This window comes from Typopeltis vanoorti, chromosome 7, assembly GCF_054136105.1.
Source record: "Typopeltis vanoorti isolate ZY-2024b chromosome 7, IOZ_Tvanoo_1.0, whole genome shotgun sequence".
NCBI lineage: Eukaryota > Metazoa > Arthropoda > Arachnida > Uropygi > Thelyphonidae > Typopeltis > Typopeltis vanoorti.
This window is the reverse complement of record NC_143555.1, coordinates 146,637,823-146,655,898: the sequence shown is the minus strand read 5'-3', so window position 1 is coordinate 146,655,898 and position 18,076 is coordinate 146,637,823. Positions and strand designations below refer to the sequence as shown.

Below are 18,076 nucleotides of genomic sequence, written 5' to 3'. Positions count from 1 at the left end.
AGTGTTCTTCTAGCCGAATAGAAGCAGATCTTCCCGTTTGTCCGAAATAAGATAATCCACAAAAGCACGGAATCTGGTAGACACCTGGATGATTAAGATGTGGAAGCTTGTCCTTAGGAGAAGTGAGAAAGGTGGATATTTTTCTAAACGGTTGAAGAGCAACAAAAATATTCAGTGGTTTTAAAACTTTTGCTATACGTTCACTGATGCCTTTGTACATAAGGGATAGTAATGCGTGTTATTTCCTCTGTGTTTGAAGAGGAAGACATATTAAAACTACTCAAAGTAGTTTCGACTGTTTAGAAAAATCTCCACTTTTCTCACTTCTCCTAAGGACAAGCTTCCACATCTTAATCCTCCAGGTGTCTACCAGATTCCGTGCTCTTGTGGATTATCTTATTTCGGACAAACGGGAAGATCTGCTTCTATTCGGCTAGAAGAACACCAATCTTATATTGAATACTTTAAACCTGAAAAGTCTGGACTTTCTGAACATGCCATCTTCACTAGACACAGAGTTCATTGGAGAAAGACAAGAGTTCTTCACAAAAGTCAGTTTCTCATGGAATGCCTTTATAAAGAAACATGTGAAACTCTACTTCATTCTCCTAACTTAAACAGATCCGACGGCTTACGTCTATCCCCTTTATGGGAGATAGTACTTTACAAATTAACTAATCTTTCCTAACTTTTTATTGTATTAATTTTTATTTTATTTTTTTTATTTTTATTTTTATTTTTATTTTTTTTTTTTAGGAAAGTTATTGACCTTTTTAGTTATCTTACACCAGCTACTTAGGTGGCGCTTTTCGGAATTGTCAGTTAGTGTTTAATTTTGAGCTTAATGTACTGAAGATGCCTATGACACACAGGCAAAACGTATACTATTAAATAATCTTTCTACGTGAGTTTTTTTCCATTATTTATTTTGTATCAAATGTTGCAGTGCTGTGTTAATGGCTATTAATTCTGCATGGTATGAGTTGCATCCAATACTGTTAGTTGTTTTTAGTTCTATATTTTGAGAGCCATAGATGAGTACTCCACTCCCAGAATTGCCATTTGGATTTTAGGAGCCATCTGTGTAGATCTTTATGGAGTCAGGTCCGTATTCCATTATATCTGAAAGAGCTAATGATCTCAAGATTTCAGGGTTTTCTAGGCTTTTTTCCCTCATGTTTCCTTATTTCAAAATTGATAACTATTTTTTCCTGTCTTGATTTGGAGGAAATACTGGGTAGGTGGCTATTTTATTTGGATAATCCAAGGGGATTTTTTTTTCCCATGATTTCATGCATTGTTCATTTTTTCTTTATTCTGTTTGTTGGTTGCCAATTTTTAAAAAGTTCACTTGTTTTATGATGTGCAAGGTTGGCTCTTTTTTCTACAAATTTAGTAAGATTTTCTTGCCACCTAATTTTTAAAGGAACAAGGTTGGATTCGAATTCTACTGTTTTTTCAGGAGTTGTATTCCTTAGTCCACATATGATTCTAGCTGCATTTTCTGAATTTTTATAAGTTTGTCTAAACTGGTTTGTGATGTTTGCATCCAGATAGGCAAAGCATAAATAGAGCTGTATGTGACTTTTAAGGTTTTTAGCATTGCCTCCCCACTCTTTACCTGAGATACTGTTCATGATATTTAGTCTTCTTTTTTGCTCTGACTGCAACATTGTTGATATGTTTATTGAAGCTTGGTGATGGATCCAGAGTAACTCCAAGATATTTGGGGTTTTCATTAAATGTAATTAGTTGACTGTTTAGCTTAATCTTTGGTCTCCAGAGGTGTTTAATGGTAATTACACAAATTTCTGATTTAGTAGGGTTAATTTTGATTTTTTGGTTTTCACAGTATGTAGATAAACTTTCAGTTGCTTTGTTTGAGTGACCTTCTGCTGTTTCTAGGTCACTTAAACAAAGCAACCGAAAGTTTATCTACATACTGTGAAAACCAAAAAATAGCTAGTAAAATAGCTATCTTTGTTTCTTTATATATATTTTATCTAAGTCGTTTAAGTAGATGGAAAAAAGGAGTGAGCTCAAAATGCTGCCTTGAGGGAGTCCCTGTCGAATTTTCACTTTCACTTTCTTGGAAAAGGTACTATTTATTCTAACTCGAATTATTCTCTTTCTTAGAAAGTCATAAATCCATAATAAATTTAATTTAATCCGTTATCCAAGTGTAAGCAAACAAAGTTTGCCCCTGAAGTATCTTCAGGACTGAGGCAGCTCATGGTAAGGTGAACCAACCTCTCATCACTCCTTGTCTTAGTATCTCCCTTAATGCAAAGCACATCTCCTTGCTGACATGTATAATGCTATGCATGAAGGGAAGGGCCACTACCCAGACTGGTTTCGACCTTTATTGAGATCTCGTCAGTGGGAAGAACTTTCCCTTCTATTCCAATATGACAAAGTTTGGAAAAGAGTTTCTGCCTCCACACCTTGTCAAAGGCATTGCTAAAATCTAAAGCTGCAATGGTGGATTTGGTAGGTTTGGTCTGGAAGTTATCTTGAATTGTCTGGGTTAAGTACAAAAGTTGATCAGTTGTTGAGCGATTTCTTCTAAAGGCAGCCTGAAAATGTGGTAGTATACTATTTTTCTTTAGATAGTAATTCAAACTTTGGAGTATCATTTTTTCCATCAGTTTGCCTGGAATTGAAGTCAGTGAAATTGGTCTATAACTTCCTGGTTTTTCTTGAGGTTTGTTAGGCTTTAAGATTGGTATGATTGCGACTGTCTGCCAGTCTTTTGGAGCTTTTCGTTGTTTTAGGCTATTGTTGTATAGGTGAATCTAGGGCTAGGGAAGGAAGATGTTTAATCATAATTCCTTGTATGTTATCTGGTCACCATGATTTATTTATATCTAGTCTCTCCAAGGCATCTCTCAATTCAGATATTGTAAATGGATCCCAGAATTTGTTTTTATATTTTGGGGAATTTGCAGTGCTTTTCTGCTGTCGAGTTTGGCTGTTGCTGTTACCCAGGTCTTTCCTAGTATTTATCGCCTATTTGCTTATATTTTATAGAAATTTTATATAATATTTTATATTTAATACTTATATAGTTTGCTTATATTACAAGAAGATGTGAATAGATTGAGTGAATGTGGATGCCAGTTCATTGTTGCAAAATGTAGGGTTTTAAAATTTGAGAAACAAAGATGATATGTAGAATTTATGCTTGGTTGCTGGAGGAAATAAGAGATATTGGGATGATGGTGGATAAGGATCTAAAATTTAGATGACACATTGCCAAAATTGTGATGACAACACAACAAATTCTGGGAATGATGTGTAGGACACTGACCTGTAGAAGTAAGGAGATTCTTGTTATATTTTATGAAGCTCTGATTAGGCCACACATGGACTACTCTCCACAGGTTTGGTCACTTGGTTTTTTACAACATCTCTTGGCCCTCAAAAGGACCAAGAGATGTTGGAAAGGATCCAGAGGTGACTGACTTAGATAGTTTCTGATCTCTGGAATTTTGAATATTAGAAAGGGTTGAGAAGATGCAATTTACAGAGTATAATGGATGGGAGTAGGTAGAGAGATGATATGATAGAGATGTACAAGTTGTTAAGGGGTTGTTATAGGATCAGTGTTGAAGAGGTTTTTCATAAAATTGCATGAGATTGGGGAAGAACAAGAGGTCATCCCTGGAAGCTGTATAAGGCAGATTTAAACAAAGGAGTAAGAAGCTTGTATTTTGCATGTAGAGTTGTTAGTGATTGGAATGCCTTGCCAGGATGTGGTGTCCACAAAGAATTTGAATGTGTTTAAGGCATGGTGTGATGAGCTGTGCATATGACAAAGCGACCTCCTATATGAGTCTTTGACTCCATGGGGTCTTAGGTTAATAATAAAATTTGGAAAACAAAGATTGAATGTAGAGTCCAATCTTCCAATATATACTTGGTGCTTATATATTGGAGGAGGTGGGAGAAATAAGATATCTGGAAATGATTATGAATGATTATGAATCTAAAATTTTAGGCACATTGCCAAACTTGGGAGTGCAGAACAACAAATTCTGATAATTGCATGAAATACACTGTCTTGTCCATTGTATAGGCCTTGATTAGGCCACAGGTAGACTACTGTGCACACATTTGGCTACCTGATTTTCAAAAGGATAAAGAGATATTACACATACCAACCACTGAATTAGAAACTTTTATTTAATACTGTGTTGGACCTCCTTTAGCCTAAATTATAGCACATGCAGTTTTGCATAAATTCCACAAGATGTTGGATTGCATCTGCATCTACAACATACCAGGTGTTCACCAGACAATTCTTTAATTATCTAAGATTTGACTGAAGAGGACATTGCTCCATTGACTGTTTTTCTAACATATCCCATACATTCTGGGGTTCAAATCGTGGCTCTGCGGTGGCCAGAGAAGATGGTAAAAGTCACTATCATTATTGCTGAACTATTGCTGAACAATTCCTGCAAGTTGGATAGTAGCATTATTATCTATGAAACAACCATCACCTGCTGGTGATGGTTGTTTCATAGATAATAATGTTTAATCACATTGCAAAAAAAATACTTGATCGGCAACAATATTCTGATATTCTTTGAAGGATACCAAACCTTTCATCAGTATCAGGGGATCTATTCCATACCCATAGAACATACCTCACATCATGACACACCACTTTCAGAACCTTGATTTGTGTTTACAAGGCAAGCTGGGTTCATTGCTTCATGAGGTTCCTGCCAAACTCTCTGCTTATCATTGGTTTATAATAAGGTGTACTGTGACACTTTGACCACATTACTGTTTTCCAGTCTTTCAGTGTCCAGTCAAGGTGTTCTCAACACCACTGTAGACGAACTTTCCAGTTCTTCAAAGAAATCTGTGGTTTGTATAGTCATGCAATTTTCAGTAGATGCCTTCTTGGCATCTTTAATTTATAGTATAACTACGGTGACCATACATCCTTTATTTCACTGCTCTGTTCCTTTAGATTTTTTTTTTCTTTCTAAAATTGCTATTTTCTCCTTTGTTTTGTGAATTGAAATAGTAAATTGAATATTGTCGCGTAGCACACGCCCATAGAAACATGAAACTGTCATTTCACCGGCACTCACTAGGAGCGTGGCATATATGGCAGCGTCATTGATGTGCGTGTGTACATGTTGTAATTGACTGTGTGTAGTGTAGAAGAATTCGAGCAGGTAAAGCTTAATATTGTTTTCCTTATTACATGTTAATTATTATTTTATAGAACCACTGTCATGGCACCCAAAAGAAATTGTATTTTCAACAAAATTGTTGAAATTTTGTTGAAGACAAAGTTTTTTTGGAGAAAGTAGTGAGGGACCATATACAGCATTGGGAAGATGAGGGTAATGTTATCAGTGAAAGTCAACATGGATTTGTGAAGGGGAGCTCTTGTTTTAGCAATATGATAGCCTCTTATGATAAAGTTACAAGAGCATTAGATGAGGGAAAGGCATACTGCCATTTTCCTAGACTTAGCAAAGGCATTTGACAGGGTGCCACATGATTAGCTGATATTCAAGTTGCAGCATATGGGTCTGGATGTCACATTGGTCAACTGGATTCAGGATTGGCTGTCCGATAGGTATCAGAGAGCTGTGTATGATGGGGCAGTTTCAAGGAGACAGAGGGTTTCAAGTAGTGTCCCACAGGGCTCAGTACTGGGACCTACATTGTTTAACCTTTATATCAATGATATTGTCAGTGGATTGCAGGGAGATATTCAGTTGTTTGCAGATGATGTGATGCTGAGAAGGGTTATTAGTAATAGTGCAGATGTGGTAGTCCTGCACGAGGATTTGAATAAGCTAGACAGATGGGCAAATGAATGGGGATGTCGGTTTAATTCAGCAAAATGTAAGGTCTTGAGGTTTCGGGCACATCAATGGGATGCTGCTTACTCTATTGGAGGAGCCATACTGAAGGGAGTAGGGGAGACAAGAGATCTGGGTATGATGATTGATAGAAACCTTAAATTTAGGGGACATGTTGCAAATGTGGTGAAGGTAACACAGAGGATTGCTGCAATAATGAGAAGGAAGCTGACCTGCAGAGATAAAAGAGTTATCATTCCATTGTATAAGACCCTGATCAGACCACAATTAGACTATTGTTCTCATATTTGGTTCCCAGGATTTGAAGGGGATAAATTAACTGTGGAAAGAGTACAAAGATGGCTTCAGGACTGTACAATGTTAGTTATGAGGATTGGCTGAGGGAATGTGGACTGCAGAGTTTGGTAGCTAGAAGAAGGAGAGGTGATATGATTGAGGCTTTTAAACTGTTGAGAAGTGGTTACAGGGTTGACACTGGGGAGTTCTTTCGCTTGGTTGAACCGTGAAGGAGTGATGACAAGGGCTATCCCTGGAAGTTACAAAAGGAAACTGTTAGCAAGAGGGTGAGGAGTGGTTTCCTTGAATGGAGGGTGGTTGAACCGGGGAATGCATTGCCTGATAGAGTGGTGAGAGCGAGAATGGTCAGTGCATTTAAGGAGTGGTATGATAGATTTTGTGTAGGAGGGACCTCCCACGATGAGTCTTGATAGACTTTGTGTTTCCTGGAAAGGACCTACCACGATGAGTCTTTTGACTCCATGTAGGCCTGAAAAAAAAATAATAATAATAAAAAACATTGGAGAAAGGATTTCCTTTCATTAAAAGAGGAATAACGGATAGCGACATCAAATGTAATAAATGTTCGGCAAATTTTAATATTGCGAATAGTGGCAGATCAGCAATTAAACAGCATTTACAGACATCAAAACACAACGAATCTGAAGTCATGGCTTCATCAAGTAAATCGTTAAACTCTTTCCTTGTTAGCAAAATTTTCAATCACAAAGTAAAATAGTTGGCACTGAAAGAAGCATCTTGGTGTTATCAATCTGTACAACATAATCGCTCATTTCGATCAAACAACGGCACTTCCAAAATTAATCAAGACATGTTTTGACAAAAAGTATTCTTGTGCCAGAACAAAAACAGAAGCAGTCATTTGTAATGTTGTTTTCAGTCCATATTCTGTTGCCTCAGTTAAAACTGATTTATGTAAAACAAATTATATTATTATTTATTAGGATTGTTCTAGTCATTGAAATATTAAATTGTGCCTGATTCTGGTCAGGTATTTTTTATCCAATCAAGGTGTCAAAGTAAAAGTTTTAGATTTAAAGAATCTACCTGGAGAAAATTCTGATATTTTAACAGCTTACATCAAGCAGTCGCTAAACGTGTGCTGACAACACCAACTGGAACTTTGGTGGTTCCGAAATAAAAGGAGAAAATAATGTTTTCTTTAAAATGCAAAATTTATGTGGCAATAAACTGATTGGTGTTAATTGTGCTACCCACATATCCAATAACTGCATAAGCACTGGTGTTGATTGTCTTCCGGTAGATATTGAAGTGATATTAGTAAAAATTTATTCACATTTTTACATCTACACAATCAGAGTGGAAAAATTGAAAGAATTTTGTGATGCTGTAGATGTTCAATATAAAAAATTACTAGGTTTCAGCAAAACACGATGCTTACTCTTCTACCAGCTTTAGAGAGAATATTAAAACTATTTAAGCCGCTCAAATCATATGTTTTGGAACTGGAAAAATGTCCCACGATTCTAAAAAACTTTTTTAATGATGTGTTAGCTGAGGCATGGTTAGTTTTTATTCACAGCCACGCTTCAACATTTCAACAATATATTCGGAAGCGTGGGCGGCCAAAGAAGAGATGGAGGGAGCTGGTAGAAGAGGACTTGAAGATGAAGAACTTGGATGTGGTGACAGCCCAAGACAGGAAGGTGTGGAGGAGACTCATAATAAACAGTGACCCCACTTAAGTGGGAGAAGCTGCAGAAGAAGAAGAAGAAGATTCTGAAAATTGAATCACAAGAAATCTCCATGTATGAAGCTTCCATTTATTTAAAAGAATTGAAGCTAAAGTTAATTGAGTGAAAAAATCAAGGGTTTTTACCTATAAATACTAAAAAAATAATTTTAGAATTAGAAAAAACCCAAAACATTGATGCCAACATATTTATAGATGCAATTCATAAATTTTACGAAACCTGCATTGATTATTTAAATAACTGGGACAACTCTTTCGTGGAAAATGGAAGTATTTAAATGGGCTACGAGAAATCCCTCTGTGGGCTAAGATCGAGGAAAGCATTTTGTTCATTTCCAGTCAATGGAACTTAAATATAAATAACGGCAAACTATTTGTTGAAGTTTTGTGTATTAAAGGTTATGTCATCAGTGAAAAGATTGAAGAATGGCAATAAAATGATGAGTCCTGCCGATGTAGATGGGTTGAAATTTTTAAATATTGCACAGATAAACATGCATCTTTTAAAAACATTTTAAAAATCATTGAATTTTGCTTATGTCTTTCTGGATCTAATGCCCCGCTGAACGAGTATTTTCATTAGTGAACAATATGTGGACCAGTGGAAAAATCCTACTAAAAATCGAAATATTGGAAGCATGCATTTATACCAAATGCAACTTTGACATGGATTGTATACAGTTTTATGAATTTTTAAAACACAAACCTGATTCGTTAAAAAAAAAGTTCATTCTTGTGAAAAGTATCAAAATTAAATTTTTTAAGTCATAATGTGATTGTTTAAAATGCTATGTATATGCTTATATTTTATAATAAATGTTATAAAACTTTTTAGTTTTAGTGAAACAAATAAACACAACCTGCTGTTTTATTATGAGACAATTTCTGATTTGTCCTTTATTTTCTCCAAAAAATATGGTCACTGTAAGTATAACCAAGTGAAAAACTGCCAACATCTATCTCTAATCCAGAGTATTTTAATAATAAGGTGTGACACCTTTTGACTACTTGTATCTGGAAATATGACTTCTGCATTACTTCAATCTTGGTATAACTTCCATCAGATCTAGTTCAAATTATAAAGTCATTTCTTAGTGACAGACGAATGCAAGTCAAACTAAATGATATATTATCTACCCAACGACGCATCTTGGCAGGAGTTCCTCAAGGGTCCCTTCTGGCACCGATACTTTTCACGATTTACATGGCGGACATTCCGCACAATCCAATGTCATCCATCATTGCCCTATACGCAGACGACACAGCTATACTAGCCAGATCTATTAAACCTCACCTTGTCACCAAGAAACTGCAAGAAAATCTGCAGAGATTAGAGCACTGGTTCTCGGAATGGAGACTGCAAGTAAACCCTCAGAAGAGTATTGCCATGCTCTTCACTAAAAACTCAATACTCCCCAAAGATGATATCTTCCTATTTAATACCAAGATTCCCTGGAAAGCAGAAGCCAAATATCTGGGTGTACTGCTGGACAGAAAACTAACTTTCAGTTCACATATAAAAGCCTCATGTTCAAAAGCATCAAGAGTCATTGCACAGCTTTACCCTCTTATCAATAGGAATAGCAAGCTGGATACCAAAATAAAACTGCTCCTTTATCAACTGTTGATTCGACCCATTATCACTTACGCATCCCCAGCCTGGAGTCACACCTCAAGTACAAATATCCTCAAACTACAGAAAGTGCAAAACAAATGTCTCCGCATGATATTAAACGCACCATGGTACGTCAGAAATGTCCAACTTCACCGGGATACAAATATCCCCTACATCTATTCTTTCCTGCAGTCTTCAGCAGTGAAGTTCTTCTCAGTGTCCTCTTCACATCCAAATGAATTAGTGCAACAAGCAGCAAATTATGATGAAACAGACTTCTCAAAATATAGGAGACCGAAGGCCATCCTACTTCCAAATGAAGATCTCTGAATCGCACCCACTCAGGCAGAGCTCTTAGCTCATAAACCTTTCCTCACACAGTAATCCTTATCAGATAGCAGGGGATAAAAAAGCATTTTGCTTCGCCCTTATAGTCAGCAACGTCTTGCGTCTTGCTTGGTATAACTTCTAGGTCTGGCTCCCACTGATGAGAACTCAGTAAAGGTCAAAACCAGTCTGGGTAGTGGACTTCCCATATACATGTCCATAAGGATATGAGCATTGCATTATGGGATAGTAAGGCAATTGATGTGAAGACATTACCCTCTATATACAAATAGCCCAGTTATGAAGTTACTTCATGCACAAACTTTGTTTGGTTAAACTTGGATAAAGAATGAAAGCAAGAATATAATTTCTTGGCATCTTTAATTACTAGTATAACCTAGTGAAAAAAAAAACTTTCAAATACCAATCCTCAGGGGTTGCTTAAGGATCAAAGCCAAATAACTGGGAGGAGACCTTTACATAGCCTTTAAGGAATGTGGAGAACTGATGGGTTTCTGGTCTAATGTCCAGTCCTCACCTTCACGTAATGTGTTCTGCTAGTATTTATACATACCAGCCACTGAATTAGAAACTTTCATTTAACATACAGGCATGCAACTGCCAATATCGATCCTGTTCAGTTCCTTGTGCATAAGTCAGTGAGATATGGGTCAGGAACAGCTGTCATTATATGATTTGGTCAATTGCTGTGTACAATAAGTTCTATTCGACCATGCAAGTCTTCTCAGACAATGGTGATCTCATTCCTGCAGACTGTCTTAGAACCACAGTTATGCCTCTTAGATGAGCATTGTAAGTTATTTTTCTACTGATTAAACACTCAGGATATTTCACCTTTTGAGAAACCAGTCAGCTCTGCTGTTTTCAAAATCATGGCTTCAACCTGACCCACAATAAGTCCATGATGAAACTCAGAAAGATCACTTGCTTTTCCCATTGTGATCAACATTATCGACGATTACTGGCCAGCAGCATTCCTACACAGTTTGCATAGAACACGTGGTGACACACATGACCAAGTATTTTGTATATATACTGCATAAGTGATGTTTATGTACATCTGCATAAAGGATTCAAATTCAATAGCTGGTATGTATATAATGCGCATTGATTTGATTGACTAAGGTGGTTTCTTGTCTTTGGAATGTTGAGTATGAAGAAAGGTTGAACAGATACAAATTACAGAATCTAATGGATAGGAGGAGGAAGGATGATATGATGGAGACATGCAAGTTGATATGTATCCTAAAGGTTATAGGATTAATGTTGAAGAGGTTTTTTCATAAAATGGTGGGAGATGGAGGGGGGGGATAAGAGGTCATCCTTGGAAGCTGTACATCTGAGAATGTGGTTTTTGCAGAGAATTTAAATGTATTTAAGGAAGTGTGATGAGCTGAGTGTATGACCATTCACCTCCCACAATGAGTCTTTGACTCGATTGTTGAAGGGATATTTGCTCACTGTCATATCTCATGACTGTGCAACATTCTGGCTATTTTCCATACCATACCGTTATCTTTTCCTCTCCTCACTAATCTCTTGATATCTAGCCTCACACTGCACTTCTGCCCAACCAAAATCATTTGTTCTGCAATCATCATGAACTCTCTTGCTCTCTTAATTCTTACATCCAAGCCTCAATTATCATATTCATCTTCCCTCATGGAAAGCAAACCTTGTGCATTCTCTCATTCTAGTGTTTTTAATAAAAGAAAACCACTCCTGAATCATTGATTACTTCTTTCTCAAGTTTTCTTTCATTCGATTCTTCTGTGCCCTTGCATTAATCTCTATCTTCTAATTTCATTCTGCATATGTTTATCTTCCCTAACTCAGCTGTCAAGTTTTGCATCATCACATTTTCATTGTCATTCACACTCACTTTATGCCATAAGTCATGCTTCCATGGTTATGTATCATTCAATTCTTCCTAATCTTTTCATTCATATCTATCTACTTTCTGATTTTATGTGCATCTAACTCATCTCTTGCACAGCCTTTACCAGCCATGCTATCAAATTTCTAAACACTTTCTCACTGATGTTTGCATTTGTATCATACCATCAGCCATGTTTTCTTTCTCACCATTAGTTGCACATGCTTTATGCACTGGCACTCCTGGTTTTTCATTTATCCTTCTCTCTCTTCCATTCACATGCATGTGCTCCCCACTTGCATTTTCACTCCACCATATTGCACTTATGATAACAAATCATCCTGAAAAAATCCAAACCATTCACAACATTCTCATTTCATGCTAACTGACACAACGGTCTCACTCAGTATCAAAATTATTCTTCAGTACACATTCTCTTTTACTTATCACATAATAACATAACTTTCTCAGATTTCTATTGTCTCCATACAACACTCACAAACTAGGTCTCCTTGTGAGACTAGTTAATTCACCTTCATTTGAAAAGAATCTTGCATCTTTCTAAAATGCAAGGTTTCTTGCATCCTGGCTAGGATTCACACCTATTGTAGGATTTTTCAACTAAATGGGAGCAAGATGTGTTTCAGCTGAAGGAAGATTAGCTATCTCAAAAGGTTGCAAGGTATTTTCTCCTCCCAGAAGTTGCATCTTGCATGCAGAACAGGCAAACCATCTGGAGAACATATTTGATTAACAGTGATATTACACTGGTCATCTATAATTTCAAGTATCCCAACCAAACTCTGAGATTTCCTGTAGCTTGTTCATCTAACTCCTTCACATAATTTGATTTGGTTTTCCTTTTCATGCTTGTCTCATTTCTAGCATGTTCTATATACCTTACAAATGTTCATTCCTCTTCTCCCATTAGTCCCACCAGTCTTCTTTTTTGTGAAACTTTTTCTTAATAGTTTGCTCATCCTATTTAACTCACAACCAGTTTATTCTTTTAGCTCAGAGCACATCTTGCATACTGCTGACTTCATTCCCTTTCGATGTCTATCATGCAGATAAAACACTAAACATAGCTTTAGGTATTTTAAGGTTTACAGTATGAAGCTATAATACTAGTGCTTGATTGCCATAAATATCTACTGAATAAAATATCTGTAAATATTATTGAATTATTTTTAAATATAGGCACATCAATGCAACTGTTTCTAGAATTGCTACTTTGGTGTCATCAGAAGCCATTTTTATCAGAGAGTTGCTTCAATGTGGAAGAGGAGTTGAAGCTTGTATTTCAAGGTTGGCTCCTTAGTCATATTAGTATTAGAAAGTGCTTTTGCTGCTATTTGTAAGAAAAAAAAAAAGAGTTTAATAGATTTATATTTTAAAATAAACTTAACACTAAAGAGTTAAAGATAATTTAAGTTTAATAGTTTAACTTAGAATTAATAAATGTGCATTTTTTTTTTTTTGGTTAATTTTTGGTGTCAATAATGTACTGTGATGTTGAAATCACAGTATCTTTTATATGATTTCAGTGTAAGAATGTGAGTTAAAGATTATTATTATTAATTAAAAATTTTCCATGGAGTCAACAGACTCATAGCAAGAGGTGTTACTCAACCAGCAACATATATTTCTTACTGAACCTTAAACTAATTCATATTTCTAGCATTCACAATGACCATATATTCAATTTGCAACACACACCAGGTAATATATATTCCAGTTATTCTTCATGTGCAAAATATATTTCTCACTCCCTTGTGAATACACCATACCTTTGCACTGCTTCCAGGGATGGAAATCCTCCATTCTGTATTCATCCTGTAAAATCTCCTTACCAACTTAAATATCTATATCATATCACCTCTTTTTTTACTGTTGAATCTGCTATTTACATTTCTTCATCCTTCCCTATAAGCAATATCCTAAAGTTCTGATATAGCCATAGCTACTCATCTCTGCATCCTCTTCAGAGTTTCTTGTTACGGTGAAAACCAAGCAACTAAATTTGCGCATGATAATAGTCCATGTGATGTTTGATCAAGACCTAAATACAAGGACAACTTTATCTCTACTTGTCAACATGTTCATTATCATTGGAAACTGATGTGTGGTCCATAACACTTGCAGTATATTCTTTAAACTTCGGGCTTCTGTCAACATTACCTCTGGATCTTGAATTTCATCCACTTCCTAGGTTGATTTTCACCAATACAGGAGGTCTTGCATTCTGCGCTTATTAATATTAAAATGACATCACCACTATTTGTCCAAGATAAAAGTATGTTTAAATGTAAATGTAATGGTATATTTGAACTGTGCTGAGAAAATAGTGTTTTAAATGGTTCATTTTGTTTCATGCTGGATACATGTGTTCTTCAATAGTGTTTTTGTTTGTTTGTGTTTCTGCTGCTTTCTGAAAATGGCATTTGTAAGGAAGTCATGTCTATAGCATGGGAAGTGTTGGCATAAAGATCGAATTTTGTCCTTCATTTTTCTTAGTGGATGTGGTGAGAGAATTCTTTTATCTTCATTGAAAAACATAAAAGATATGTGGACTGCTACAGTGTGCAAAAAAGAAAGAAAGTATTAATATATGTGAAAAGTGTGAAACGATAAATTAGAGCATTTTGAAATGTTGGTTACCATTACCAGTAGTTAACAGAAATTTAATGGATATGTTACTAATGATAACAAAGGGAACAAACTGGATGGGCTTAGGCAAGAGACAATGATGAAGAGTGAAATTAAGCATCTAGATTATATTAAATATCTAAAGAAGAGATTGGCTGATGTGGATGAGAAGGAGGAAGTTAGTTATGAAGAAAGAGTCAAAGTAATTGTATAGCATTGTATGGGAACCCAGTCATTAGAGATGTGATAAATAAAAAAGTACACAAAACTTGCTTTCCTGGTGGATTGAAACAAATAACTAATGCTTTGAAAAGATGGAAAGAGCAGACTTCAGAATTAGTAGTTATGGGGTGTGAAAGCTTAGATGGTAAAAAATGGAATGTGGATAGGAAGGACTTGAGGAAGTTGTTGTAGGAAGTACAGGATAATACTGTTGTTGGGAAAGTGGGAAAAATATGATAATTGTGAATTAAGAAGGACAGCTGAGCCAATCCTCATAACTAACATTGTACAGTCCTGAAGCCATCTTTGTACTCTTTCCACAGTTAATTTATCCCCTTCAAATCCTGGGAACCAAATATGAGAACAATAGTCTAATTGTGGTCTGATCAGGGTCTTATACAATGGAATGATAACTCTTTTATCTCTGCAGGTCAGCTTCCTTCTCATTATTGCAGCAATCCTCTGTGTTACCTTCACCACCTTTGCAACATGTCCCCTAAATTTCAGTTTTCTATCAATCATCAACCCCAGATCTCTTGTCTCCCCTATTTCCTCCAGTATAACTCCTCCCATAGAGTATGCAGTGTCCCATCGATGTTTCCAAAACCTCAAGACCTTACATTTTGCTGCATTAAACTGAAACCCCCATTCATTTGTCCATCTATCTAGCTTATTCAAATCCTTTTGCAAGGCTGCCACATCTGCACTATTACTAATAATCCTTCCCAGCTTTGCATCATCTGCAAACAACTGAATATCCCCTTGCAATCCACTGACAATGTCATTGATATAAAGTTTAAACAATATAGGTCTTAGTACTGAGCCCTGTGGGACCCCACTTATAACCCTCTGCTTCCTTGAAACTGCCCCACCATACACAACTGTCTGATACCTATCGGACAGCCAATCCTGAATCCAGTTGACCAATGTGACATCCAGACCCATATGCAGCAACTTGAATATCAGCTAATCATGTGGCACCCTGTCAAATGCCTTTGCTAAGTCTAGGAAAATGACAGTATATGCCTTTCCCTCATCTAATGCTTTTGTAACTTTATTATAAAAGGCTAGCATATTGCTAAAACAAGAGCGCCCCTTCACAAATCCATGTTGACTCTCACAGATAACATTATCCTCATCTGCCCAATGCTGTATACAGTCCTTCACTACTTTCTCCAAGATCTTACTAACTACTGATGACACATAAACTGGTCTATAATTAGTCACTTCCAGTCTGCTACCACCCTTATGCAATTGCACTATCTTACCTTCCTTCCATTCCATGGGGACCTTTCCAGCAGCTAGACTTTCATTGAAAAGCCAGGTCAACGGCACTGTCAGTTCCCTAGCACATTCTCTCAAAACTCTTGGTGAAATACCATCCAGTTCCTGAGCTTTACTGACATCCAGAGTACTCAGTATTTGAAACACACTCTCCTCCTGTACCTCTAAACCTTGAAGCTGCCCTATTCCTCTAGCATTAAAACTGACTCCTCCAGGATGAAATACTCCAATAAAGTGTTCATTGAACAATTCTACTATGTCCTCTGCATCAGTCACTCTATTCCCATTTTTATCCCACAATATCATTCTTCCACAGTCATTTCTCCTTCTACTGGCCACATATCTAAAACATTCCCTAGGATTTTCTTTTCATCTTAGGACTAATCTCCTCTCATATTCCAGTTTTGTCTTCCTTACCATACTAGTCACTCTTCTGGCCTGTGTCTTATACTCTTTGTGCATCTTCTCTTCACCTATTTCCTTATATCTCTACCACAGCCTCTTTTTTGCATGCCATTCCTGTTTAATATTGTTTGTCATCCACTTTACTCCAAATTGTGTCCTCTTGTTCACCCGTGGTATACAACTTGCCATTCCTGCTAACAAATATTCTTTCATACTTTCCCACACACTAATGATATCCCAGCCTTCCAATTCCTCCCTCCATGAAACTTCCCCAAGTTGACGTCTTAGACTATTATAATCACCTGCCTTATGATTCCACATACGTTCCCGTCTCTTTGATACTCCTGCATGTCTATTCATTTTCCAAGTCAAAACCATATGGTCACTCTCTCCAACTGGTGGGAGAGATGTCATCTCAGTTATTATCAACTCTTCAGATGCTGTAACCAAATCCAAAACTCTTGAACCTCTTGTTCCCTCTATTACATGTTGCCTAAGACATTTGACCCTCAAGAATTGTAGAAATTCCATTCCTCTATTGCTACATGCATCTTTCTCTCCCCAGTTTATACTACTGTAGTTAAAATCTCCCATAACAATCATTCTTCTTTCACTTGCCAAACTCAACTGACTAAACATTTCCTGGTCCCCACCCTCTGTACTCCTGGGTCTGTAGCAACACCCCACCAAATATCCTGTCTTGCCCACCTCTACCTCACACCATATGCTTTCAAAATCATTAGTGTCAATGCCTTTCAAAGTCTCCACTCTTAGAGGACATAGGTCGTCACTTATCATAAGCAGTACTCCACCACCACACTTTCCCTTCATATCCTGCTGAAAAATGCTGTACCCAGCAACTTCTATTCCTGTTATTATATCCTCTTCTGTCAACCACGTCTCAGTGATCCCAATAATTTTTGGCCAGGCTGATGCTGTCTGTGCCACCAATTCCTCTCCCTTATTCCGTATACTCCTGGCATTAGTATATAGCATGTAAATGCCGTTGTTTCTATGCCCAGCATTATCCCCTCTATACTCCACTGGGCTCAGTGTTACCAATTGTCGTTCTCCTTCCCACAAGAGGCCACCCCTACTACCATCCTCCCTTGGACACACTGACTTTTTCAGAACAGCAATCTCTTCAGACTCCTACGTCCTTCCTCATTCAAATGTAAGTGGTCTCTTGCATACAATTCCTCTCTGTCCTCAAATGCACTCCAAGCATCCACATATTCCAGTCCTCTCTTGTCACACAATCTTGCTATTATGTCATTGAATATTACTGCTCTTCTGCTCAGTTCGTCATTATCATACCTAGGCAACACACACACTATATTTCCTCTCCGTGTCTTCTTTCATACCACCTCAAGCAAGAATCTCATATATCTTGCTGCCCTATTTACACCACCACTCAAGTCATTTGTTCCCACCATCACAATCATCTCATCCACCCTGTCACCTCTCTCTTAACTGCCAAAGCTACCCTTTCTATCGTTCCTCCTGGCAAACACTCCTCACGTATCCTATCTTGAACACCACGGATCATTGAGTCCCCATACATTATACCTCTTACCATTCCCTCTCTCCTATTGTTTCCATTTTCTCCTCCTCTTTCATTACCATACCTCTCTCTCATTCCCTCTCTCCTACTGTTTCCATTGTCTCCTCTTCTAGCACTGCCATACCTCTCTCTCATTCTGTCTCTCCTACTGTTTCCATTCTCTCCTCCTCTAGCACTCCCATGCCTCTCTCTCTCTCATCTAATTCCATCTCTACTGTTTCCATTATCTCCTCTTCTAGCATCCCCA

General features: G+C 37.0%; 1 protein-coding gene across 1 annotated transcript in view; it reads left to right on the top strand.

Annotated features, from left to right (window-relative positions):
• The window catches only part of LOC150105173 (meiosis inhibitor protein 1-like), a 335,005-nt gene that overhangs the window by 140,391 nt on the left and 176,538 nt on the right, over positions 1 to 18,076 (top strand). The window contains exon 9 of the mRNA XM_090395130.1: positions 12,906 to 13,013. Coding sequence (XP_090251256.1) covers positions 12,906 to 13,013 — 108 coding nt within the window. The remainder of the gene's footprint in view (positions 1 to 12,905; positions 13,014 to 18,076) is intronic.